At 30.7% G+C, this 25,968-nt stretch overlaps 4 protein-coding genes across 4 annotated transcripts; 3 read left to right on the top strand and 1 right to left on the bottom strand.

The window, feature by feature from the left end:
* Nucleotides 1–5,746: 5,746 nt before the first annotated feature.
* Nucleotides 5,747–9,178, top strand: LOC101204144 (GTPase ERA-like, chloroplastic). Its single transcript, XM_004146448.3, has 9 exons — nt 5,747–6,242; nt 6,316–6,461; nt 6,909–7,049; nt 7,133–7,246; nt 7,380–7,505; nt 8,277–8,375; nt 8,464–8,565; nt 8,692–8,772; nt 8,942–9,178. Exons 1-9 carry the CDS (start codon nt 5,837–5,839, stop codon nt 9,026–9,028), a joined length of 1,302 nt encoding a protein of 433 aa, XP_004146496.3. The 5' UTR covers nt 5,747–5,836; the 3' UTR covers nt 9,029–9,178.
* Nucleotides 9,179–9,518: 340 nt separating this feature from the next.
* LOC101217297 (pentatricopeptide repeat-containing protein At5g66500, mitochondrial) lies at nt 9,519–11,879 on the top strand. Its single transcript, XM_004146503.3, has one exon. The coding sequence runs from the start codon at nt 9,702–9,704 to the stop codon at nt 11,334–11,336; it is 1,635 nt and encodes a 544-aa protein (XP_004146551.1). The 5' UTR covers nt 9,519–9,701; the 3' UTR covers nt 11,337–11,879.
* A 4,963-nt stretch (nt 11,880–16,842) lies between these two features.
* Nucleotides 16,843–17,891, top strand: LOC105435182. The gene has a single exon (XM_011654854.2). It carries the CDS (start codon nt 16,906–16,908, stop codon nt 17,644–17,646), a length of 741 nt encoding a protein of 246 aa, XP_011653156.1. The 5' UTR covers nt 16,843–16,905; the 3' UTR covers nt 17,647–17,891.
* Nucleotides 17,892–23,005: 5,114 nt separating this feature from the next.
* Nucleotides 23,006–25,777, bottom strand: LOC101204383 (salicylate carboxymethyltransferase). Its single transcript, XM_004146449.3, has 4 exons — nt 25,555–25,777; nt 25,051–25,461; nt 24,686–24,958; nt 23,006–23,471 (listed from the first exon to the last, which is right to left on the bottom strand). The coding sequence occupies exons 1-4, from the start codon at nt 25,627–25,629 to the stop codon at nt 23,124–23,126; spliced, it is 1,107 nt and encodes a 368-aa protein (XP_004146497.1). The 5' UTR covers nt 25,630–25,777; the 3' UTR covers nt 23,006–23,123.
* Between the last annotated feature and the right edge of the window lie 191 nt (nt 25,778–25,968).

Genomic DNA, 25,968 nt, shown 5'->3' on the forward strand with positions numbered 1-25,968 from the left:
ATTCCACAAAGGGATGGTCACGCCCCCTTAGCACTGTCACTTACGAATTCCACGCATTTGTTTTTGCAAAACAAACAAAAGAGATTAACGTTAATTTCTCCTCAAATAATAGAGTGGAAAGCAAGTCATAGACAACTAATTTTCTAATGCTAGTGTTAATTTCGTGGTTGAGGTAATATTATAAATCTAATGTTACTTTCCTCTATTAGCTGATTCGGCAAATCAACAAAATCATATAGCCTTTTACTTTTTAAGCTAATTAAAGGATGGCACAAAGACTTTATAATTAAAAAAGGTTTTTGTTATTCAATTTTGAAGTCTTTCCCAGAGTGTGTAGACAAAATAGAGGATTGTTTTAGGGTTTTAGGAGTTTGCATGTGCATTTTGGAATATGCAATTATTGAAAGAGATGAGTGAGAGAGAAAGTTGAAAATGACCAAAACAAAACAGAACTGTAATTGTATTCTCCATTCAGTATTATCATTATGGTTATGTTGTTGTTGTTGTTATTATTATTATTAACAAAATGTTATATTTACTAAGATTTTTTTAGGTTAAATAGGTTGGAATTTGAACATTTCTTTCAAACAAATCTCACCCTAACATATGCATAATTAAACAGGGAGATGGGATTAATACAAAATGTCATTTTCAATCTTCTTCTCTCTCACCATTACTTTGGATTTAAATCTTGCTATCTTTAAGTCGAAAAATTGTTTTAAATTATTTGTTTTGTTTTGAACGAATAAAATTTGAACTAAGTGTACTTAATGTTTATACGGATGAAAGAAAATTAATAATTTACTAATGTAGACTTTTATATATAAATGTATTAATTGAGAATTAGAAATTGATAAAGTCAATTACTTATCCAATCCTAATTAATCTAAACATTTTCAACAACCAAAGTTTTAAAATAAAAACATTCTAGAAATCATTTTAGATTTTAATAATTATTCTCTTTCCTATGATAATAAATAACGGAATTTATATGAAATCCTCTATAAGTTGAAATTTCTCCATCATCCAATTCTAAACAAAACAATTAAACTGTGAATCAATGTGAAGGGTTGATTAATGTTTATTCTTTCAAAGGTCAAGTCTCCTTTTAAATAATATAAAAACTTGTGCATACTTTTCTATGATGTGCATGTGCAATTGTTGCTGAGGATTATTTTCTTAACTTTCCGCCATCATGAAAGTATTTTTTTCTCTTGTAATACTCTTAGCTAACATAAACTTAACTTAATCATACTACTATCATGAGTCCCTATGCCTTCCACCCGTCTTTCATAGCCACTCTACACATTCTTGTAGATCGAGTTAAGTGAACTTTTGGATGGAATTGCTTGTAGTCTTTCAATAAATAAAAGTAGTCTTTCAATAAATAAAAGTAACACATTAGCATCAATGCCTCCTATACAAATGTTACCCATCAAAGGAATAATATAGCATTTATCTTTTGGACAAATTTTTCTTTGAGTGAATTCCGTATCTTCAAAGCTTTTAATTTCAATTTCATGGATGGTTAGTTTATTAGAGAATTTTGTATAGGTGATTTTTTTTTTCATTAGCATCATTATAATTAACATATGAAAAATCTAACATTTTGGTTTCATCGAGATGCACTATAACATTTTATAATGTATCGACTACCGAGTTAGGGATGACTATGTCTATCATTGCTCTAACGCAATTGTCATCTCTATTCAAAATTTCATTTTTATACCCTATATTCATGAGAAAATTAACACAACAAATTGAGAGAAAGAAAATGAAAAAAACAAACAAAACAAAGTAACATATCATTGTTCGCACAAGATTTTCAGATAAATTTGATTCGTTGAGTTGAATTTGTGTTGATGTTGTATTTTTATTGATTTGATGCGATATGGTTCGATCTCTAGAATTTGATCCATTGATTCTCTCTCAGTTAAATGTTTACACTTGATTTGGAGAAAGTGGATCACGTGATATTCTTGAAGTTGATTGAACATATGTGCTCGATTTGAGGAAGCGGAGCACGTGATGTTCTTGAAATTGATTGAATGTCTTCGCTCGATTTGAGGAAACAGAACACGTGATTTTTTTGAAGTTGGTTGACGCCTATGCTTGATAGGAAAAACATAACACATGATGTCGTTCTTGAAGTTGGTTGAACGCCTACGCTTTATTTGAGGAAGTGGAGCACGTGATGTTCTTGAAGTTGGAGTCTTGGAAGAAGGCTTGTATCTTCAAAGAGGGTGGTCGACTTTTGGAGTTATGGAATCTTTTAGCTTTGGTAAGAATTCTCACTAGACCTTAAATTTCTCCCTTTTACAAATGAGGAGAACTCCTCTATTTATAGAGTTATCTCGTGCGTTTTATTGGCTTGAGTTTGGTACCACATGTATTTTGGTCATATTTAGTCTTTGGGTTAAATTAAGCTCATTGTTGGGCTCGATTGAACTGAGTACAAGTGAATAATATTTAATTGTTTATGAAAACACGTGCCATCATCAGAATTGACCAATTTATGTCTCAATTTTAATTTGGGACGCATATCAATTTTTTTAATTAGTTCCAAATTTAATTATTTGTATTTTTATCGTTAATTTAATAAATGATGTGACAGTTTGTGATTGTTCTCAAAATTTCATATTCAACAATCACAATAGGATTATACTAACTATGTGCACCCTAACAAATGCAAAAAGAAAAACAGAGTAGGAAAATGAAGATTTCAAGGAAGATGATAATTCCTAACACTATGGATTATAAATTTTGATATTAAACTTTGACGTAAAACATAATATTAGATTTGATTTATGGAGACAAGTGATCAATAACGTAAAAATATGGTATAGTTGGAAATATAGTTGTAGCTACCTATTTTGATTGATCTTATTTTAATACTACTTTTCCAAAATTTCATTTTCATACATCCTTTGAGTTCTTTATTGTTAGGGAAGGTTTTTCAAATTATGTCAAAAGGAGAGCATATCCTTAAAGGGCAATATTTTTTGCCTTTATGAACAAAATTGTTTTCTATCTTTGATATTTTAAAAGAGAAAGTGTGCCCTAAAAAAACAAAAGATCCACAACCCTACAAAATTTCTCAAAGAGTTTTCTTCTTTTTCTTTAACTAATTTCTTGAAGTTAAGAGTCTAAAAAAATCCAACTTTTTTTTATTTTATTTTGGAAGTTTATAACAAAAAGAAAGTATATTTATCTCATTAATGTCTTTCTTCTTTCTCTTTTTTATTTATATATATTTCTACCTTTTTTTGTTATTATTGATTTTATGTTCTTTTTACTTTATTGTGTTCATTTATGTGTTTATTTTCTTTATGTTTTATTTTCTCTATGTTTATTTATTGCTTTAATGTCTTTTTTATTTCTTTTCATTATGTTTATTTTTATATTTATGTATTATTTCTTTTTTTTTTCATGTATTTATTTATTTATTGCTTAATATTTTCTTCTTCTTTTTTTACTTTATTATGTTTTTTCCTTTTCATATTTATGTACTTCTTTTGTTATTTATTATTGCTTAGTATGCTTATTTATTTATTTGTTATGTTTGTTGTATTCGTTTTATGTATTTTATTTTTATTTATTTACTATTCGTTTTATGTATTTTATTTTTATTTATTTACTTTTTTTTTGTTTTACATTATGCCCAAATTTATTTATTGCTTAAACATCCATTTTACATTTTTTTTTACTTTATTGTACTTTATTTATTGCTTTTATATTTATGTTTTTTTAAATATATATTTATTATGTTTTGATTTATTTGTTACATTAATAATTTTTGTTTTATGATCTAAAAACAAGAGAATCTATTTTGGATTAGATATATGTGAAAATTTAAAAGATACATTTGTTTAGTTATAATTTTTTTTAAAAAAAGCAACTTATTATTGTAATATTTATTATAATAATAATTAGTATTGTTATTTCTATTATTGTTTTTGTTGAAGGGGTGGGCGACAGTTTTGCCGCCCACGGTTTGTTTTCTTTTCTTTTCTTTTATTTTCTCTCTTTTTTTGCTTTTCCGATTCTGTTTTCTTTTTCTTGATTTCTTTTTTCTTCTTTCTTTTCTTTTTCGTTTCCTTTTCTTTCTTCTCCCATTTTCAACCTAAATTTCACTGTTTTGTATATTAGTCTTATGTTTTTCTTTTTTTCTTCTTCTTTGCTTTTCGTTATCCACTCATTCTTTTTATTTTCTTTTCTTGATATTAATGCATGTGATAATTTAATTTAGTAATGTTTCATTTTCCTTCCCTTCTCTTTCTTTTTTAAATTTAATGAGGAAATTTAAAAAATTAAAAATTTGGAAGTCTCGCCTTTTTGTTGGGGCAAGAAACTGTTTTGAATTTGGGAGTTCGAGATCGATCTGTAATATATATATATATATATATATATATTTATTTATTAAAATCTCAATATATATTTTATGTTTGCTTCATTGTTATTTTCGTATTAAGCTCCATTTTATTTCTTTTTCAAATCTTAAAATCCTTTCTGATCAAATTTTTTAAAATGTCTTAAAATTCTTTTACTTCAAAAATCTATTTGTATATAATGTTATACATTTTTGTATGCTTTTCAAATTTCCAAAATTTAATCAATAATTTCATAAGATTTTCTAATTAATATTAATAACTTATAACGTTTTCCTTAAACAAAATCCTCCAATGTAATAAAGGAAATCTGAGAGTCTAATTTTTTAGAATTATTGAGAGTCCAAGATTTGATCCAAAAAAAAAAAAATTTAATTAAAGTTTTTTTAAAAAGTTATTTATTAGAACAATGACGGATTTTGAAAAATCATACTAATTTCTCACTTTCTTGAAGTGAAAAAGCAATAAATAAATAAATATATATATATATATATATATATATATATATATATATATATATATATATATATATATATATATATATATATATATATTTTCTCAATATAGTCTAAATTGATGGAGTTTCTTCCACTTATTTTAGAAAATCGTTGCTTTGAATATGGGAGTAATGAAAGTAAAATAAGACGTCGTTTTAAAATGATGTAAAAAAAGAAAATCAAACGATATTTTAAATTTAAGCTTTGAAGGAAAAATGAAAGAAAAAGCATTGACCACCGTTTTTTGGGTGTTAAGTGGTGCTAACACTTTCTCCTTACACATTTAAGTCTCGAATTCAACTCTATTTTTTGCATACCATTTTTTTACTTTATTAAAATTTATTTACTCTAGTTCGCTGTTCAATCACACCGTAAAAAAGATTAGTGACAACTTTTATTTTTGTTTTAAAAGAGACTATTTTGAGGATGTTGGTTAGTGAAAATAAACCATGTTGTAAATATTGGTCTATCGAAATCTATCAAAAGATAGATTTTACTACATTTACAATATTTCTAAAATATTGTTATATGTTTAATTATTATTTTTAAAATGAGTTAATTATAATTGGGATAGTGGTAAATTTACTCCTTAGATTCAAAATAATCGAATATATAACAATATTTTGAAAAATTCAGGAATATAGCAAAAGTTTTGAAATTTTATGAAAAGTTTACTATATTTACAATTTTTGTTTAAACATTGCATCCTTAGTTATCGTTAATTATGATTCATAATTACAATTTCCCAATTATAATTAGGTTGACATGTTATCCTTCTTTGGGGCAAGAAGAAACCCAATAACACTTGGGGCCTTGTTACAGAAAAAAAGCCCGAAGTTTCATGTCTTTGCCTTTCAAAACGGCACCGTATCGGTGTTTATCTACACTGCCAGGCTGATTCCGCTATCATCAACCACTGCGACATCTCTCATCATCGCTGAAGCTCCGACGATGGAGCTCGCATTACAGGCACCGGCAACTCTTTCCCGGAGTAAATTCCACCATACTAATTTTTCTTATTCAAACGCCATCTTCATTTCTCGTCCCGACAAGCAAACTCCATTGCCTCAATTTTCCCGCCAAACCCACCCTCCATTCCAAGTCCGAGCTAGGCATTCAACTTACAGGACGCAGAGTTCTGTGTTTAAGAACCAATTGGTTAGCGTTAGCGTTAGCGACGATGAACTCATTGAAGAAGAAGAAGAAGAAACAGGCGGTGAAGGGGCGAGCTCTTCGTACTCTGACGATGAGTTATCCTTTTTGTCTCTGAATGAGAAACCTGATAGAAACTTGACTTTGCTTGACGATTACGAGATGGAGGAGCTTGGATACCCCTGCGACCTTAACCATAGAAGCGGTTTGTATTCTTCTTCTCTCTGATGAATATGAAAGGGAAATTGAATTGTGAGTGGTTATGGATGAACGTGCAGGATATGCGGCTCTAGTAGGGAAGCCGAATGTTGGGAAGAGTACTCTTGTAAACCAATTGATAGGGCAGAAATTGTCCATTGTTACGGATAAACCTCAAACGACGAGGCACCGGATTCTGGGTATATGTTCTGGACCGGAGTATCAGGTTTGGCATTACTCGTTATGGATTAGAATACTTCTGTTAAGGGAGTATAGTTGCTAGCAATTAGACATTGAAAAGGGTAAAAATGCATTTTTGTGGATAGTTTTGGATTCACACAGATTAGTGATTCTGAAAATTTTGAAAAACATGAATCTCCATAAGGGCCAAAGAGATCCTTTGTGTATAATCCTGCATATTCTCGGATGTTAACGGTTAGACCAAATGATACAATGTGAACAAAAGTTGCTTGATTCATGGTGATGTAGAATAAGATACGAAGAGTTGGGAGGATTTATCCATTCCTTTTATACTTGTTTGAGTAATAAAAATGTGAACCTTCTCTATCATACGGAGACTAGCTAGGATTTCCAAGAGAAGATTTCATATGTATGATGAGAAATAAAAAGTATATGCTACAACTTATTAGTTTGGTCAATCACTTAAATGCAGGTGATACTTTATGATACACCTGGTGTCATTGAGAAGAAAATGCACAAGTTGGATACCATGATGATGAAGAATGTACGCAGTGCGGCCGTTAATGCAGACTGTGTTTTGGTTGTTGTTGATGCGTGTAAAGCGCCTCAGAAAGTATGTTTTCTCGAGTTCATGCTTTTGAATATATTGGCTTCTTTTCCTACTCTTAACCTTTTTTTTTTATTGGGTAATTTTAGATTGATGAGATTTTGGAAGGAGGTGTAGGAGACCTCAAAGAAATGCCTCCCACCTTGCTGGTTTTAAATAAAAAAGATTTGATCAAACCGGGTGAAATTGCAAAGAAACTTGAGGTCAGAACCCATTGCTTGATGTTTTTGTAGGTGTGTTCGCATAGACTCATTTAGAAAAACTCTTCTTTCTTACACTCCTTTTGTTTGTTCGTTTAATATTTTGCTTCATCTCAAAGAAATCTCGACTTTGTAGTGGTATGAAAAATTTACTAATGTCGATGAGGTTATACCTGTGAGTGCCAAGTACGGCCATGGGATAGAAGATGTGAGGGAATGGATACTTTCCAAACTCCCTCTTGGACCAGCCTATTATCCAAAGGTATGTATTCAGCTCTTTTTTGCTGTTCTTTTCATACTGATGTTGAATGCGTCGATCAGGCTTCAAATTACACAAAAGTTGTTGCATTTTCTTTTTGAGTTTAATAAAATGTGGGTTGGGATTTGAAAGTTCTCCCTCGAGTGATGGTATTGGGGCCCTTAACGATTAAGCTAAGCTGGTGTTAGGAAAGTTTCATAATTACCTTGATGAAACCGCAGTTTGTAAGAATGTGAAGGTCGCTTTGAAACTTATATTCGATCACTAAACTTAAATATTTTCATTTTATATTATTTTGTCAGTTCCATTAATAGATAAAGTTTGGGAGATTGCAATTTGCATCATCATCATATGGTATTCAACATTCGCATATAACCATTTATTAAGCAATTTGACGTCACTTGTTAAATGATTAGAAGTCTCTTACATTTAGTTATAGATGGACTAGAAGAATGGAATATGCTAGTCAAGATGGTGAATGCGATGTCTAAGATTGATGCCTAAGAATGAAGTATAGTTCGAAAATAAAATAATATAAAAGATAATGGTTTTGAAGCTGGATAGTCTGCCGATAATATGTTGCTCATATTCATCAAGCAACATCTTTTTTATTTGATTAATCAGTTAGAAACAGTTTAGTACTTCCAGGATGTGAAATTTTGATTATACAAAGAATCGTCCTTCTATAATACCTTGAATTTTTTGGGGAAGTAGTCAACATTTCAGGAATGGATTAATATGAACGCCTTTACCTTTTTTCCTATGAATTTTCAGGATATAGTAAGTGAACATCCAGAAAGGTTTTTTGTTTCTGAAATTGTTAGAGAAAAGATATTCATGCAATATCGCAATGAAGTTCCTTATGCATGTCAGGTGCACCGTTGATCTTTTTCTCTTTCATTATCAATTCATCAATAGTTTAGAAAGTATTTATGGATGCTGAAATTTTGGTCCTTCCCAGGTGAATGTGGTGAGCTACAAGAGTAGACCAGGTGCAAAAGATTTTATTCAAACAGAAATTGTCGTTGAGAAAAATTCTCAGAAAATTATTCTCATCGGGAAGGTAAATTCAAGCACTACTCTTAAAAATCATATCACGTTATACTGGTTGCGTATATAATTATTTCCCTCACCGTTGCGAGTACAATGAGACTCCGATGTCTAACATTGCAATCTGATTGTTAAATAGGAAGGAAAGGCTCTAAAACTGCTTGCAACAGCTGCTCGCCTCGATATAGAAGATTTCTTGCAAAAGAAAGTCTATCTTGAGGTATTGATTCTTCAATTTTGTCAAAACTCCGTTTTTCTCGTACAACAACTGGGATGGGGATCAGATATTCGACCTCTTAGCTCACTATGACCAATCCAGTGTACTTAAATACCCATATGAATGTTGTTTGGAATTGAATGTAAGTGTTAACAAAATGATGGTTGTACAGATTGAAGTAAAAGTGAAAGAAAATTGGAGGCAAGATGAAGGGCTGCTGAAGCACTATGGTTATGAAGGACGAATTCAAGCATTGTAAAGTTAGATGGATTTATTTTGTTTAATATCTGCTAGCAAGTAGTAAGATGGTTAGTGATATCAATTGATTGTGATTGTGTAAGGAGGGAAACTCCAATACTCTACACATAAATGAAGGGCATTTGTTCATCAAAGACGAAATTTCGTCCAATAATTACTTGATACTCTAGATAATGTCAGGTAAATGACTTATTAAAATCAAAATTAGAACCGTAAAAGATATAATTGAATTTTGGAAAGGGTCCATAGGTTTTATCTTTATTGTCTTAAATGTTAAATTTTAGTTCAAGTTTTTTCATTTTGGTTTCAATTTAGTTTTTAGGTTTCAAAAGGTTACAATTTGAAAATTTAATTTGAAACCCCAAAACTTGTTAAGTTGCATCCATTCTTGCTAAATTTGTTACAATTTTAACCCTACCTTGTTTCAAATATTATTATGCAAAGTTCTCTGATGAGTTGAATGAATTATAAAATATAGGAACAAGTATGAAATTGATAAAGTTTTAGATAAAAAAAAACCATTAGAATATATTGTTTTGATGAAAGTATGAATTTTGAAGAGTTATTTGGAGAGTGGCCAATTGAAATATTATATAATACATAACAACGTTTAGTAGTCGGCGCTGCCGGACCGGAATGTTTGTAAAGGTCGGTCCTTTACAAATGTTCAAACAATGCATTCCTCTATCGTTGCTAAGCCCTTTTCACGTTTGTGTTTCCCTATTTTGATTTCCTCTCTTTCTGCTTTCAACTCCCCCACTACTACATTCTTCAATCCCTGTTCTTCTCAAGGTCTCTGCTACCTTGCCCACCAACTGTTCGATGAATTGCCTCAAACAGATATTCCTTCCCTTAATTCCCTTCTCACCTCCTATGTGCGTGGCTGTCGTCAATCTGACGCATGGTCTCTCTTCAGTCGAATGCACCGCTCCTTCTCTCCTCTCACTGCCCACACTCTCACCGCTGTCTTGGCTGCATGCTCCGCATTACCCACCTCCCAATATGGCCAACTAGTCCATGGGTTAATCATAAAAACAGGTGCGTATTCTGGGATTGTAACTAAAACTGCCATCTTGGACATGTACTCTAAATGTGGACTTCTTGATGACTCTGTTAAGGTCTTTGAAGAGATGGAAATGAGGGACGTGGTTGCTTGGAATTCGTTGTTATCTAGCTTTTTGAGGGAGGGTCTTGCTGAGGAAGCATTAAACGTGTTTGAAGAAATGAAGAGAGAGAAAGTGGAGTTTAGTGAGTTTACTTTGTGTTCTGTGCTTAAAGCTTGTGCTGCCTTGGAAGATTATCGTTTGGGTAAGCAAGTTCATGGGGTGGTTGTAGTGATGAACAGAGATATGCTTGTTTTGGGTACCGCCTTGGTTGATTTTTACTCTAGTGTTGGGTGTATTAGTGAAGCCGTGAAAGTTTACACTAGCTTAAATTGTAGAAAGGATGATATCATACTTAATTCTTTAATTTCTGGATGTGTTAGGAATAAAAGATATGAAGAGGCTTTTTCATTGATGAGCAAGATGAGACCTAATGCAATTGCACTAACAAGTGCCCTGCATGCTTGCTCTGAGAATTCAGATCTATGGATAGGGAAGCAAATTCACTGTGTTTCGGTTCGTCATGGTTTGACATCTAATACTCAATTGTGCAATATCTTGCTCGATATGTATGCTAAATGTGGGAAAGTTTTGAATGCTCGAGCAGTGTTCGATGGAATGTGTCATAAGAATGTAGTATCGTGGAGCAGCATGATTCAAACATACGGAAGTCATGGAGATGGGCTAAAAGCTTTTGAACTGTTCAAGATAATGGTAGAGGGAAGAACTGGAGTCTTGCCAAATTCAGTGACGTTCCTTTCTGTCTTATCTGCCTGTGGGCATTCAGGGTTGGTGCAGCAGGGACAAGAATGTTTTTATTTGGCGAAGGAGAAGTATAGCTCATGTCTAGGTCCAGAACACTATGCCTGCTTCATAGATGTATTAGGCCGAGCTGGTAAGATTGATGAAGTATGGAGTCTGTTTCATGATATGGAGATGTGTGGTGTTAAGATTACTTCAAAAATATGGGCAGCAGTACTTAATGCTTGTAATCACAACCAAGATGTTTCCAGGGGTGAGTTTGCTGCCAAAAAACTCCTTCAATTGGATCCGAACAAGGCAGGGAATTACGTGCTGGCATCAAATTTCTATGCGTCAATAGGAAAGTGGGATTCGGTGGATGAATTGAGGAGACTCATGAAAGCAAAAGGACTAAGGAAGCTGGAAAAAGCTCAGTCACTTCTTCTTGCTTCTAGTGCTGGATGAGAGAATTAGCTCATCTATAATGTGATAGCCAAAAGAAAGAGGGGCTTCTGATGTGGAAAAAGAAGAAACACCTTATCGTGGACTGAAGCATCAGGTTAAATGTCACTCATTGTTGATCAAGACTCTGCCTAAGGGCTCTAATTTAAACCTCAACGTTCCTTCAACGACTGTCATTTAAGATGTCAACAAACGTGTTCTGTGGCTGAAGCCTGAAGATCAGCAAATTTTGTAGCTTGCTATTTTTCTGGTATGTAAACTGCCTCAAATTGAATGTTTCTGAATATCTTGTTAAATTTTTTCCAATTTATTCTTATTATGTTATTGGGTGAGGACCAAAGTCGTGACCAAAATCAAATCGGGTAGGACTTGTAAAGAAACTTTGCTTGATGTTATTGTAGGTGTAAATTATTTTGTAGTGATATGAGACAAGTATCATCAACGCTAAAGTGGGGATGTGTAGTAATATATGGAGTGAATACTTTCAAACTTTCTACCTTGAAGTTTCAAGGTATCCCAGGAAGTGAAACCATTTCCTTTCTTTTCTATCGATCCATTGACATCCGTTCATTCATCTCTAGCTCACTAGATAACTGGGTGAGTTGCAAAAAGATATGCGGTTCCTGATGTAACCAAGTATTTTTCTTGATATAATTGGATCTTCTGCTAACTTGTCAATGAAAGCTCTTGGGTTAAGTGATTTAACAAAAATTAAATTTTCCCATAACTCATGGGAGTGTTGTAGTCTAGATTTCTGGACTCTTTGGGTTAGCAGTTGATGGTAACTTCCTGTTTGAACTGTTTGTTGGGGATATTTTAAGAGTTGTATTTGTCGTAAATTGTGAGAAGTGGAAAAAGGTAGCTTTGCCATATGTACATCCAACTCACTCTTTACTTTATACTTTGATAAAAATAAATAGCTTTCCAAAATCTATCAAATGTATATTCGTCCAAATAGCAAATCTGATGACATAAAATTGAATCTTAATTCCCTCCGGTTTTGGATTTTGCTTTAAAAAAATTAAACTCATGTCCTCTTAATTTTGTATCATGGTTTCATCTGGTAAAAAAATATATCTTTGTTGTAAACTTGAAACCAAACTTTCTCGTTCACACTTTCTAATCGTCTTAATGACTACTATATTAATTCATCACAAGTTTCATCCAAAGTTATTTTAGCATATAATATTATCTTAGATCAAATCCCAATGAATGTACTAGTAATCACGATAACTATTGTTGAAATTCATCTCTCAATTGTTGTACTAAAAAATTTATAACAAAAAGTAGTAACATTTCAACCGTCTTTTCTTTATCTCCCATTTCCAAATTTACTTTAATAAGAAAATAAAACCAGAGAAAAGATAAAAGAAAAAGGTTGGATATATAAGAGAAAAGAAAAAGAATGGAGGTTGGTTGGTTTAACTAAAAAGTTCTTTTTTTTTTTTTTAAGTATCTCTTAAACTTTTAAATAACTTTACAGGTAAGAAACAAGACTTTCTACATCGGAATATCAAACTCAAAAACATATAGGAATCGATAAAAAAAAAAAAAAATCACTTTCTTTTTCAGCAGATTCCTTCTTCTCATGTTTAATTTCCACCATTAACTAACCTTCTCAAACAAAAATGAAAGTTATTTGGTTGTTTTAAAGCTTTAATTAATGGTTCATACTTAGATATATATGAACCTTGAGGATAAGGGAATCAAATTCCTAAATTTTAGATTAAACTTTAATGTCATCAAATATTAGGAAAGAGAATAAAAAGTAGAAAGTTGATTTTATATTTTTATTATTATCTAAAAATGGCTCCTTAAATTTATGAATAACAATTAACCATTCTCACTTTTTTCTTTTCCTTTTTCTTTTTAATGGTGATTAACTATGGATATTATCATTAGAGAATGATGACTTTTACCGCAAAGTTTTTTTTTTTTTTTTTTTTTTTTTAAATGAACTATATTTCTCATTTCAAGTCATTTAATTTTAATTTCAAATCAACAATACTAAGTAATCGAAGACTTGATTTTTTTTTTTTTTTGTTCTGATTGTGTTTAATTATCTCTTAGTTCTTGTTGTCCAAATTGTGTTATCCATAGTCTATTTTGAATCATCCAAGATATATATTTTTGTTTTTAATCAATATATATATAAAACCTTTGGTAAGTTGTCTCACTCTAAGCAAATTGAAAATAATGAATAGTGGAGTTCAAATTACTTGTAAAAATAAAAATGGAGAGATGAGGAATGTATCAAATTAGTGATATAAACATCATTAATTTCATTGACACAATGTGTTGATAATGATGAGAGTGTTGTTATGCAATTTAAACGTAGTTTAGTTAAATACGTTTGAACTATAACTAAGACATTAAAAAAGGAAAAATTGTTTTAAATTGAAAAACTAGTAAAACTATTTGAATAGAGAAAAAAGAAAGAAAGGAAGTAGTAGAAGGGTAAGTAATGTGGTGAGTTGAGTAGAAGTTCAGATGTATTCCTTTGACCAATAATGTCAGAAGTTACATCTTCCCCATGCATCCATTTAATTCAAAATCAACATTCAATTTTCTTTTCTAAAAATATGAAAGGAAAACATTCCAATAATTTAGATTTATGTGGGGGTCTAAAGATAAAGAAGAAGATGATGTAGACACGTGTAGGGCAAGATTAAATTGTTTGTTTTACTGAATCAGCGGTGGAGGTAAGTCAGAAACTTAAACCTCTGTTACACGTGGCCGTTAATGAGGGTATGGTGCATCAATTTTCGGTGTGGCTTTCCTCTACACTACCCTACCTTACACCTACTACTAATACTACTGCTACTCACCTTTCTTTTTACATCTATTACATACAATATTCAAATAAATTTTATATCATATCTAATCAAGTTTGCACAATATTGAATCAGGAGAATGTGTTGTCCATATATATATATATATTTATCACAAATACCCTAATAAAGAATATATAAGAGATTTATATATTGTTGTGAAATTGATAAAGGAAGAGTTAATTGGAAGATATATATAGGAAGAGAATATTGTTTAGGAGCATCTGAGAAGGCATCTACTTCTTTGATCGTCAATGACTTGGTCAATATTTCCATTTCAAACCAAATAATAATCATTTTAAACTTGGAATATATAAAGACAAAATTTCAAATATGTTCACTTCTTGTTTTATGTATTTTTAAAAGTTTACATTTTTATCTTTCTGTTTAAAATTAACAATTGGCAAAGATGTTCTTCTCTAAAGGTAAAACACGATTCACTTCTATAAATGTGTTATACATAAAGAAGAGAGATAGTGGTAGTAAATGGCGATGTAGGGTGGGAAAGAGGTTGATGGCATTATGAGAGGAAAAGGGTAAGATGGGGATAGAGAATATATAGCGTGTGATTTAAGGTAAAAGCAGTTTGCCAAAAATCATCTCCATTTGCGTGCATTCCATTAACGCTTTTCCTAACCTTACCTTCTTCTTCTTCTTCTTCTTCTTCTGCTTCTTCACTTTCTTCTTCTTCTTCTCCTCAGGCTTCCTTCTGACACTGACACACCCACTTCTTCTCATTTTAATTTGTTTTTCTTTTTTTAATATTATTAATTAAATACACACACCACGTGATCCAACCCCTCCACACGAAGGGAGCAGCTTCCAAGATGTACGGCTGTGATTCACTGACACTCATATATAACTACACTACTACTACTTCTTTTGTTCTTTTCTTTTCTTTTCTTTTCTTTTCTTTTTTTCTTAAAAAACTTAACTAATTTGGTATAATATTATAATTATTTCTCTTATAACAATCTAATTAAATTGTTTATCCATTTCTCTTCTGTTTCAAAATGGATTTGGAATGCTCTCTGTAATTTGAACACTTCAAAAACTGGATGTTTTCTTCACTTCTTTCCTTCTTGACATGGTCAACTATCTAACAAAACACCACCCTCACACTTCTCTTTTCTTTTCTCAATATAAACTACAAACAAAATTGGGGGCAATTCTAATTCTTTTAATGTGACCTACAATAATCGAGCGTCAGGAAATCATTATTTCCATACCAAATTGCTCTCTGCTTCCACACATCTACAGTCTCATGGCAAAGATTTTTCATCTACAACTATTATGCAACATGTCTTTTAAAAATTTGCTTGACCGTGAATGTTGAAAATACACAAACTAAGGTCATGGAATTAGCACAAATGGTTTAAAATTAAAGAAGAAGAAAAAAAAGAGGGTTTTTAATAAGAATTATTAAATTTGAGTGAAGGAAATCAAGGTGGGAAATGAGGTTGGCTAGGTTAAGCAATTAATTCACGCCTTTCTGACAATGATCCTGATTATTGGCGATGAAGACCTCTGTACCACAGACATTTCCATTTGAATTCCAATTTTGAACCCAACATTTCTTTTTCCTTTAACTTTATTCATATTTAAATATTCACAAACTATTTTTCTAATTCTTTCAATAATGCTTATATTAAAATATAAATCTATTATTATAAATATTTACTGTCTTTTTGTGTCTGTCACTTTATGCATCATTTTATTGTTATTAGTTTTCTCATTATTTCTGTGAAAAAGTACAAATATTATGCTACTTTTCTTTCTAGCTTAAATTATGAACTATGGTCGTTTTTGACCAATTTCATCAACTTTTTGTTTCAAAAAAAAAAAAAAAAAAAAACTATTTCTCCTTCATTTTAATTCTCACTAATCAATCCAAATATAGTTTAATTCATAATCGTTTAGAAGTATTTATCTTGGTAGTTATCGTTAAAATCATATTCTTTAAAAGACTAAATTTGATAAATTAAAAGTTTTAAAAAATTTAGAATTCCAATTAAATTACTATTTTCCGTCTCATGAAACTTCAAAGTAGGGATCAAATTGGGAGTTTAATCGAAATTCTTACACGAATTCAATGGATTACACACAATTTATATGTAAACCTTTTAGACTTTGATTTCCTTGAACTTTCTTAAAGTGCTTTAGTTAATAGTTTCTTGCATTTAACTCTACTGAGTAGATTTAAATAATGAGAAATGTTCATAAAATATTAAAATATATTTTTTTTTTTAAATGCTAAGGTTAAAATAGTGAAATTTTAAAATGTAAGAAGAAGAGGGGAGGACTCTTCTTCCAACTTGAGTGATTTCGAAATCTAAAAAGACCAAATTGACTATTCTTGGAAGGTGGACGAAAATGTATTCATTCATACCTTCTTTTGTAACTCTCGAAAAGCTATGCTTATTACTATTATTATTTCATAAAATAATCATGAACTTTTTCATTTTTCAAAATTAATTCTTATTTATAATTTCTTTTCAATATTATGTGATTGTTAACAATAATTCCATATATTTGTTTATAATAGAAAAAAGGATTGGGGGAAATTCCATGTCATTATTATTATTATTATTTACACATTAATAAATAAGATTGTAAAAGCTATACTATTATTTCCACCCCCCCTCCCCCACCTTCATTTCTCTATAAATACCCCCCGATTATCCACGCCGAAGCTTCACTTCTCTCATTTCCCCATTTCTCTCTCTCAAAAATCCACGGAAATGGATTTCTTCTTCTTCGACAAAGCAGAGAAGCTTTCTACTCCCATTCCCCGTTGCAATCTCCTCCAAATCTTCTCCAAGTTCTTCCGTTTTCTAGAACTTTCCTTCCTCCTCCTCTCCCTCTCATGGATCTTCTCTCGCCTTCCCATCGCCCTCAGAATCTCTGCCGAGTATTCCACTAAACTCTTCGCCTTCATCGCCACTCCTCTCTTCGGTTTCCTCCTCTGCAACGCCATCATCGTCGCTCTCGTAGCCAAGCCTTCTCAATTCTCACGCCGCCCCACTTCTGAAACCCATCGGATTTATGAAGACCTCATTGACAAAACCGGAACCGGATCGGACTTAACCGATTCTGCCTCCGAGGAAGTGGAGGAGATTGTGTACCAGGACAAACAGATCATTGCGGAGGGGAGGGTTGGTTCTAATTATTCAACCGATTGTGAAATTGAAGTGAAGAACACGGATCTGGAGTCGGAATCGGGATTGGGTCAGTCGAAAGTGATTCTGAGGAGTTTGTCGGAGAAACTTAACCGAGAATGTGTGAAAACGAAGAGTGAGAAGCTTCGACGATCGGAGACAGAGAAGTGCGGGAATCTGGAGTGTACGAATGACATTTTGTGTTACCAGGATGATTTGAGTAGTGAGGAATTTCAGAGAAAGATTGAGGCGTTTATAGCTAAAGAGAAGAAGTTCCGTCGGGAAGAATCTTCCGCCATTGTGGTACTTCATTGCGACGGTTAATCTCCGGCTGAAAATTAGAGGATTAAAAATTTTAAAAAGAAGAAAGAAGAAGAAGAAGAAGAAATGGGGCGTACTAATTATGTTTGTGTAATGTACAGAGTAAAATTTCCTTTTACCTAGAGAAGGGTAAAATTGGTATTTCAAATTCCTTCTTTTTTTAGATTGAGGATTTTGTTTGTCTGTTACTCGTCCTACTGTTGCTTGCTGGACTTGCATTTCACAATTGATCTCTCGCGTTCGTTTTAGATCAACCATATCACACATTTACCGAAATTGGAAGACAAAAGGATTTAACCAAAATATTCTTTTGTATTTCGAAAATTATTGGTAAATCACAAATTAAAAAAAAAAACAAAAAAAAGTAGAGAAATTCTTATAAACATATGTTAAAGAATTGCCTTTCCATTTTTTTTTAATATAAACACCACAATATTAAATCTTAAATAGGTGGTTATTTCTTTTAAAAATTTAATCACTCTTTATTGCGTGTCTATAATAATTTTTTTTTCTTTTATCAATTATCTTTCATTCCTGTTAGCTAAAGAAATAAACTTATTAAAGATTAATATTTAGAAGGTGATACGATTTTCTCTCAAAACTCACACGTCTTCAAACGAAAAGATAAACCTAGAAATAACACAATATCATGACTATACCCTAATTTAGAAATTATACATACAAAATTTGGCACTAGTTTTAGAAATAAATAAGAGTGACAATTAATTAATGATGCCTATAGTTTATATAGGATAGTTAAAGCCAAATATAGAGCTCAATGATTAAGGAATAAGATAACACAATATTTCAATAACCTTTAGTTTGGGACCTAAAAGAATTCACCATCTAAATTCTCTCTCACAACCACATAAAATCAACAAACATATGCATAGTGCATTTGCTCTCTTTCTTTCTTTCTTTTTTCTTGGGAGAAGTGCATTGTGCATAGGGAGAGAGCACCAATCATCAATAAATTATTTATGTTCATCATATTGTCCATCTTTCCATTATACATATTATTTATATACATCAAAGTTTCCTACTTTTTCTTTGGGTTAATTAATTCCTTTCCATATTCCTTTTGTTCATCAATTGCCTTACTCTAAATGATGAAAGAATAATAACTTTGATATAAAGTTTTAAATTGTGTTGCATCAAATAATGTGTTATTAAGTTTTTAGTCCATTTTTCCTTTTGATGTTAACGGTCTAATTAACTAATGCAACCAGTGAAATTAGGTAGACAAATTTAGTTTAAATTAAGAAAAAAATTATTTTACCTATTGTATCAATTTAAACCTTGGAATTTTGGAAATTATATCAATTTAAACCTCAAATTGTAATTATGTCAATTTAGACTGTACACTTTTACGGATGTACCAATTAAGATCGTAAAACTTATTAATTGTATCAGTTTAAACCCTCCATTACACTTTACTTATATAAACTTATGAAAATTGAGGATTTAAATTGATGCAATCTCCAAAGTTTAAGATTTAAATTGATACAACCTCTAACCTCCAAAGTTTAAGTATAAATTGATACTTGTCCGAGCTAGAATAAAATGTTATCGATGTTAAAAAAATTGAATATGTATAGAGTGTAATGAGAAAAAGTGACTAAAAAATAGAATTGGATAGTTATTGATGACATACTAAAAACCCTACTTTATAAAAAATGGCCAACTTTTTTCAAATGTAACTTTTGAACTTTTTTTTGTTTTTCCCATTTAATTTTCTTTTGAAACCTTTATTGAAGAGAGAGTGATATATATATATATATCATTAGGTTTTTCAAACCATGGCTTCAATATTGAAATGGATATCTTATTAGATTCTACTTACTCCATTTTTTCAAAACTTTATACAATTAATTTCAATTAACAGTATGCCACTATTATATAAGAACATTTCAAACCCACCATTGTTTTCCTTAATTTTAATTTTTATATATACTACCTTCTTTTTCTGCATGATTTTGAAAGAAGACTTTGTTTATATGTCCTAAGAAAAAGGTTCTTAGGACATGATTTAATGGAGTCTCTAGTGGTGGGTACCAACCATATAGAATGCCCTTTTGTCTCAATTAAATCATTAATATCTATTTAGAGAGAGAAATTTTGAGTATTTTGAAATGGGTTTAGGGTTTAGGTTTAGGTTTTAAGTTCAATTAATATTGTTTTAAAGTAGCATTTGCACATTCTTCTTATCCATAACTTGGAGAAGAACATTTTTTCCCCACACAAAAGAAAAACAAAACAATCTTTTCTATATTGATTTCTAGGAAATATTTTTTATGATAATACCCTCTTTATGCCTTTATCTATACCAAATTTGTAATCAGGCCATCTAATGACATATGATTGATGACATTAATTAGTCTATTAGCAAAAAAAAAAAAAAAAAAAAACTATGTTTCATTAGATTAATTACATTCTCTTGTTTTAAATTCAAGCATTTAAAAATTCATATTCTTTTAATAAAGCGACTATTTTAATTTTAATAATTTTGCTTAGCTCACTTTGAACGTGTAAAATAGATTCTCAATTGTTGATTTGCATGATAATCTTTTTACAACAATTATAAAATTATGTAGCTTCAATGACGATAAGGAATAGAACTTAGTCTCTGTCTCAAAGGATGAAATCAGGTAAATAGTATCGGCCATAGATTCGTGTAAGGTGAGTTATACCTAGGTGGCATCAAAATTTTAGGTGGAATTTAAGTAATAATGAATATAGGTTGACTTAGGGATGAAATATTAATTGGATGATTATTTAAAGAGAGAAATATTAAAATTGATAGGTAGAGCTAATTAACAATAAGTTATTATGGGATTATTGGAATAAATGATAGATATTTTATTATAATGCAGAATCGATCCATGAAAGAGGATCAATACGATTCTAATTTATTCTCAAGTAGTACACTATTATTAAATTCTCATATGAAAAAAATTTTATAATAAAATTTAAACAAAAAAGAAAAAGAACATAAATATTCTTCAATAATATTCTTATACATTTGAATTTGAATAGTTATTTTCAAAATTCTAGAGAATATTATTAATTTTGAAGCATCTACGTCATACCACGAAAACAAATATATGATCTCATTTACAAACGCGTTTTTAAAGTTATATAATTATCACTTTCCTAGTCAATAGTCAAACCAAACCAATCAATTTTACGCAAATCACACCTAAATCAATGTGTCCAATAAAAAACAAAACCAATGGACTTTTATTCTTACTTGTTTTTGCTAACTTTAAATTAAAACGTACCATAATAATTATAATACAAAAAAAAAAAAAAAAAAAGCCTAATGACGAATGACATTTTAGAGCTATATATCTACCTATTTTGATCGGTTTGATTTTCATTGGTTTTTCTAACAAAAATTTGATCCGAACCAATATTTTTTGGTTTTTTTCCAAATACAAACCAAGAAATCCAATTTGATAAAAGAAAACCCAACCAAACCATTAGATCGGTTTAAATTGGTTTAGTTTTGAAAACACGTAATTTTTTTTATAAATGAAATAATTTAGGCTTTAAGTTTGAATTTCCTTGAATAATTGTTAAAGCAATTATATTAATAATTTCTAAAGGCATCCTTGTGAATGGAAGAACGATGAATAAATAAATTTAAAAGCTAAAAGCAATTAAATGTCTAAATTAAGGAAATTGATTGGTTGATAAACAATTAAAAGTTTGATTTATACCAGATTAGTTGAACAAATTTTAGTTTATGATTTGAATGAAAAAGAACAATTTATTTAAACGTGTTAAGTTGAGTTACTCAACTTAAGATTATTCCCATGAAAAAGGATACTAAAATAGGGAAATAAAAAGAAAGATAAAGTTTGAAGTAGGGAATTTAATTTATTTTTTCTTTTTATAAAAAAAGGAATATATAAAATGTTGATGGCATTAAAAGAATGGTGGATAGCTGAAGAATTAAATATGGAGGCATCTTTAATACAACCTTCAGTCTTTGACTATATGCTACAACTATACCAAACCTATGTTTTACATTCACCATTATGTATGCTCTCTAAATTACTCTTTCATTTCATTTTCCTTTTCAAACTTTTCAAAATCTATCATACTATTAAATTAACCTTAACACTGTTTTGACCTTCTTTTTCTTTTTTTTTTTATAAAAAATATGGCCCTTTGTCTGTACGGGTGTTATGTGTGGGCATATGTCTTCCCAAATGAGAAAAACGAGTTATATGTATTATGTGTATGCTTCATTATCAAATTTGTCAAAGTGGTCAGACGAAAACGAGTTCCTTTTTCTTCTCCCTTTCAAATGAGTTTGTTCCTCCAACGGATCAAAATGGTTATTTTTTTGTGCTTCATTAATTAGATTCTTGTAAAAAAGACTAAGACATTCGAGTTTAGTTGATAAAGAGTCTCTCTTTGGGATTTAAGACATACTATAGCTTAGGAATAACTAAGTTACGGTGAGAGGGAGTCTTACACTTAGGAAGAGCCTTGGTGAAAGGTTCAATGATTAATCTACTTGAGAGTAATGTACGCATTGCTTTCAAAACGTAGGTGGTATTCATTGATTTCTTGATTACCGATCTCTGGTATTCTTTTATATGTTACTCATTTTCTAGAACTTGTTTCGTGAAATGTTATAACATTTGTTAACGTGCAATAGATGAAGATACAAATTTCACTATAGATTAAGGACATGAAAAACTGAGGCTGTATACATGTTGAAGTCGATTTTAAATTGTAAATATGGTAATTAAATAACTTGATAAAATTAAGAGTAATTATAATAGGTAGCAATTTTAAGAACAATAATTAAATATATAGTAAATTTTTTTAAAAAAATTGTAAATATAACAGAGGCTATCAATAATAGATTTATATAGTTTTGATAGATCCTCAATGATAAACTTTTGATAAATTTAAAAAAAAAAAAATGAATTTTTTTTATGTATGATAATAGTTTGAATCTAATTAATATATTTGCAAACTTAACCTAAAATTAATAGAAAGACTTATATGAGCATTCAATTGTACTCTTCAAAGGTTCATAAAAGATAGAGCCCAATTCATATTCCCTTTAGAGCTTATGGTGCCTTTTTATGAGCCCCAGCCCAAAATGAATTCAAGAATGGTTGAAAAGCCAATTTGATAGCATTTTGTAATATATAATTTTATGTTAATACAAAATTTTGTCTCTAATATTTGGGATTTTTTAAAAAAGATTTAGTCTTATTGTTTAAAAATATATTATTCTCAAACAAATGCTTGAAATATTTTCTTCTTCTGCAAATTATTCATTTCATTGCCTGCTTGCACCTCAATTATTCTATAGATTTCCAGAAAAGAAAAAAGAAAAGAGAAACCCTTTTAACTTTTTTATAGATGAGAAATAAAATTACAATACTAATGATGATGATAAATAAAGAGTTTGGGAAAATATTAGAAAAATATTGTGGGGGATTAAGAATTAATCACAACTTAGTGAGAACAAGAACAAAAGTGATGGGTTTGATTTCTTGTTTGGCCATTTCTTCATCCAAAAGGGTTCCATAATTTAGAAACAAAGAGTCCAAAATTGAATCACCAAAATGGTGAGAAATCATAGACTCTTGAATGGCTCTAACTGATTTAGCAACTTCTTTCCCATAGCTTTCATCTCCTCCATTATTGTTCATTTTCACCTTCTTCTCTAACTCAAATTTCTCTATTCTCTCTAACCCAAATGACCCTTCTCTTCTCACTTCCTCTTCTATTTCCTCTTTGTTTGCTGCATAGAAATTCACATCATAGCTATCTAACTCTTCCTCCTTCACTTCTCCCTATAATAACCAACATTTTCATTATCATATCAATTTCATTATATTAGAAAGAAAAAGTAAAGTTTTGATTGATTAAGATATATACACCCTCAACTAAGAAATCACACGGTTAAATATCCTATTATGCAACATGTTAAACTCACTAAAAAACAAATCCAATTTCTTGGAGCTTAACTTTATTGATTGGTATAGGTGACATTTACTATTTTCCTATTTGCTTGGAAGTTAGAGCTTGCCTCAACCCTAATTGGTGAATTAAACTATTGTTGGAAAAAAGTTATTTTTCTAGAAATTTTATTATTTTTTTAGTTGAATTTTTAAATATATATATGTTAATTATAGTAAAAGCTACCAATCAATTTGTCCCTTGAATGGATTTTACAAGGCAACAAGATATTTAAATGTACTTTTTCAAAGTGAGTGTCCATTGGCTCTATGTTTTTTTTTTTTTTTTTGTTATTAGTTTTATTCAAATCATTTCATTTTTTTTTTCTTTTGGCCTAGAGATATGACTTGTAGCCTAGGATGTTCAATCTATATTCAATTTTTTGTTTTCTAAAATTAAACTTGTTTCTAAATTAATGAATGGACCAATTTAAGTAAATTTTGATGAGCATCTAAATGACAATCATGCAACCCATCAAATCTTGACAACAAGAAAAATAAAATATAAAACTAAAAAAAAATTGAAATCAAAATGTTAATCCATCCTTTGAAAGGTTATGATTAAGATGAAGGGCTTATTGTGTTCCTTATGGAATTCCGTTTTTTTTTTTTTACATAAAACATTTTCAATTATATGAGTTATTTTGACATTCATTCAAATGGTTAAATATAATATTTGTTTCACTTAATCTTTATATGCAACTAATTAAATAATGTTTTGTGGGTTTTCAACCATTTTATTTTATTTATCAATATAACCCCTTTCTAACAAAACGCTCAATAAAATAATAGAGTGGAGATTTAAATGTATATTCTATTTGGAGCTACGATATAATATATACATATATATGAATTTAATTTAATTTTAAAAAGTTTGGTCTCATTCTTTTTTATAAAATTTATGTTAAACAATATCTTTTTGGATACAACAAGATGATATATATCATATGTCCTATTTTCTATAATTCATGAAATTTTGCTATTTTTGAAATGATTTCTGAAGCCCATTTAAAAAATAAAATAAAGATTTGTGCATTTAGTTTCGTTACCTTTGAAACCAAAATGGCGAAGGCTTCTGCAAGAAGGTGCCACATGAACGAATTTCCTCTATCAACATGATCGGTGCCATCTCTTCCGAGTAAAATCAGCACCATCCGGCCGCCGGAAACCACCTCCTCCGCCCTCTTTCTCAGAAACTCCCAGAAATCTCGCCGGAATTGCTTCACATAAGCCTCCACTACTGAAATCGGACTTCTCTCCGATATATAAATCGTCCCTCTGTTCACCGGTTTTCCGAATTCATCTCGAACCCCCTCAGGAACCTACAAAATCGAACCAATTTCAAACCCCAGAAACCTACCTCTAAAAAAATGGGAAAAAAGAAAAAGAAAAAGAAATAGCAATGGTGGCAAACCCTTGAGAGCCAGTGGAGACTGTAATTGGAATATACGAAGTGCAAGCAATTACTGGGGAAAAGTCTCTGGTAAAAGGAGCCTGGATAAGCCCCTATGAAAAACCCTGATGGATTTTGATTTACTCCTTCGTTTTGAAGCTCTCTGCAGAAATCGGGTAGGGCTTTGAAGATAGAGTTGAAATCATTGGTCGGAAGGTCGTTTAAATAGACTCGGAACTCCGATGACTGCCGGAGGTGGTCGGAGCTAAGCGATTGGAAGGCTTGGATTATTTCTTTGACGATCGATAAGGTATTAGGGCCAGAGGAGCATCCCAAATCGGCGATTCCGAAGCTCGTCGGAGCTCCGGTGGAAAGGTAAACTTTCTCTATAGCCTCCATTGTTACGTGCTTTACCATATCTGAAGCTTTTCTCTGTTACATTCATGTGATTTAGCCATTAGGAAACAAAATAGGTAGGAGATAGTACGGACAAAAAAAAAAAGGACAACAGATTAGAAAGATGACCTGAAGATGGGAATTTTTGGCATAACTATTGTTGCCAATTCCTCCATTCATGTGAAAATTTTTCTCAATATTCATATGGGTAAAGATTGGGAGTATGGGATTGTTCTTCTCTGGTGTTTCTTCTTCTTGGGTTGGATGAGTTAGTGAATGCCCCTTTTAATGGTAGAATTTGAATGAAATATGTAACTTTTTTTTCCCCCCTCGGATTGGAACAAATTACCATAATTCTTTCTTTTTCTGGCCTTTTGTTTTTTTCTTATGATATTTCCTTTCATAAACAGTGGCTACTTACTTACCTTCTTGAGAGGGTCCATTGTGTTGCTTATCAATTCAGACTGTGTAATAAATGATGCACACTAGGGGTTGTTGTTTGCCCACGGTGGAATGAGATGTTTCATCTTGTAACAACCCTAT

The sequence above is a fragment of the Cucumis sativus genome, chromosome 4 (assembly GCF_000004075.3).
Source record: "Cucumis sativus cultivar 9930 chromosome 4, Cucumber_9930_V3, whole genome shotgun sequence".
Classification (NCBI taxonomy): domain Eukaryota; kingdom Viridiplantae; phylum Streptophyta; class Magnoliopsida; order Cucurbitales; family Cucurbitaceae; genus Cucumis; species Cucumis sativus.

Bases quoted from the DNA above. Each gene is read 5' to 3' on its own strand.
- LOC101204144 (XM_004146448.3), top strand. From the start codon at position 5,837: ATGGAGCTCGCATTACAGGCACCGGCAACTCTTTCCCGGAGTAAATTC. The intron at 7,247-7,379 runs GTCAGAACCCAT...TCGACTTTGTAG, and splicing joins AAATTGCAAAGAAACTTGAG to TGGTATGAAAAATTTACTAA. The intron at 8,376-8,463 runs GTGCACCGTTGA...GGTCCTTCCCAG, and splicing joins AAGTTCCTTATGCATGTCAG to GTGAATGTGGTGAGCTACAA.
- LOC101217297 (XM_004146503.3), top strand. From the start codon at position 9,702: ATGCATTCCTCTATCGTTGCTAAGCCCTTTTCACGTTTGTGTTTCCCT.
- LOC105435182 (XM_011654854.2), top strand. From the start codon at position 16,906: ATGGATTTCTTCTTCTTCGACAAAGCAGAGAAGCTTTCTACTCCCATT.
- LOC101204383 (XM_004146449.3), bottom strand. From the start codon at position 25,629: ATGAATATTGAGAAAAATTTTCACATGAATGGAGGAATTGGCAACAAT. The intron at 24,959-25,050 runs GTTTGCCACCAT...TCGATTTTGTAG, and splicing joins GTCTCCACTGGCTCTCAAGG to GTTCCTGAGGGGGTTCGAGA. The intron at 23,472-24,685 runs GTAACGAAACTA...TGGTTATTATAG, and splicing joins TCGCCATTTTGGTTTCAAAG to GGAGAAGTGAAGGAGGAAGA.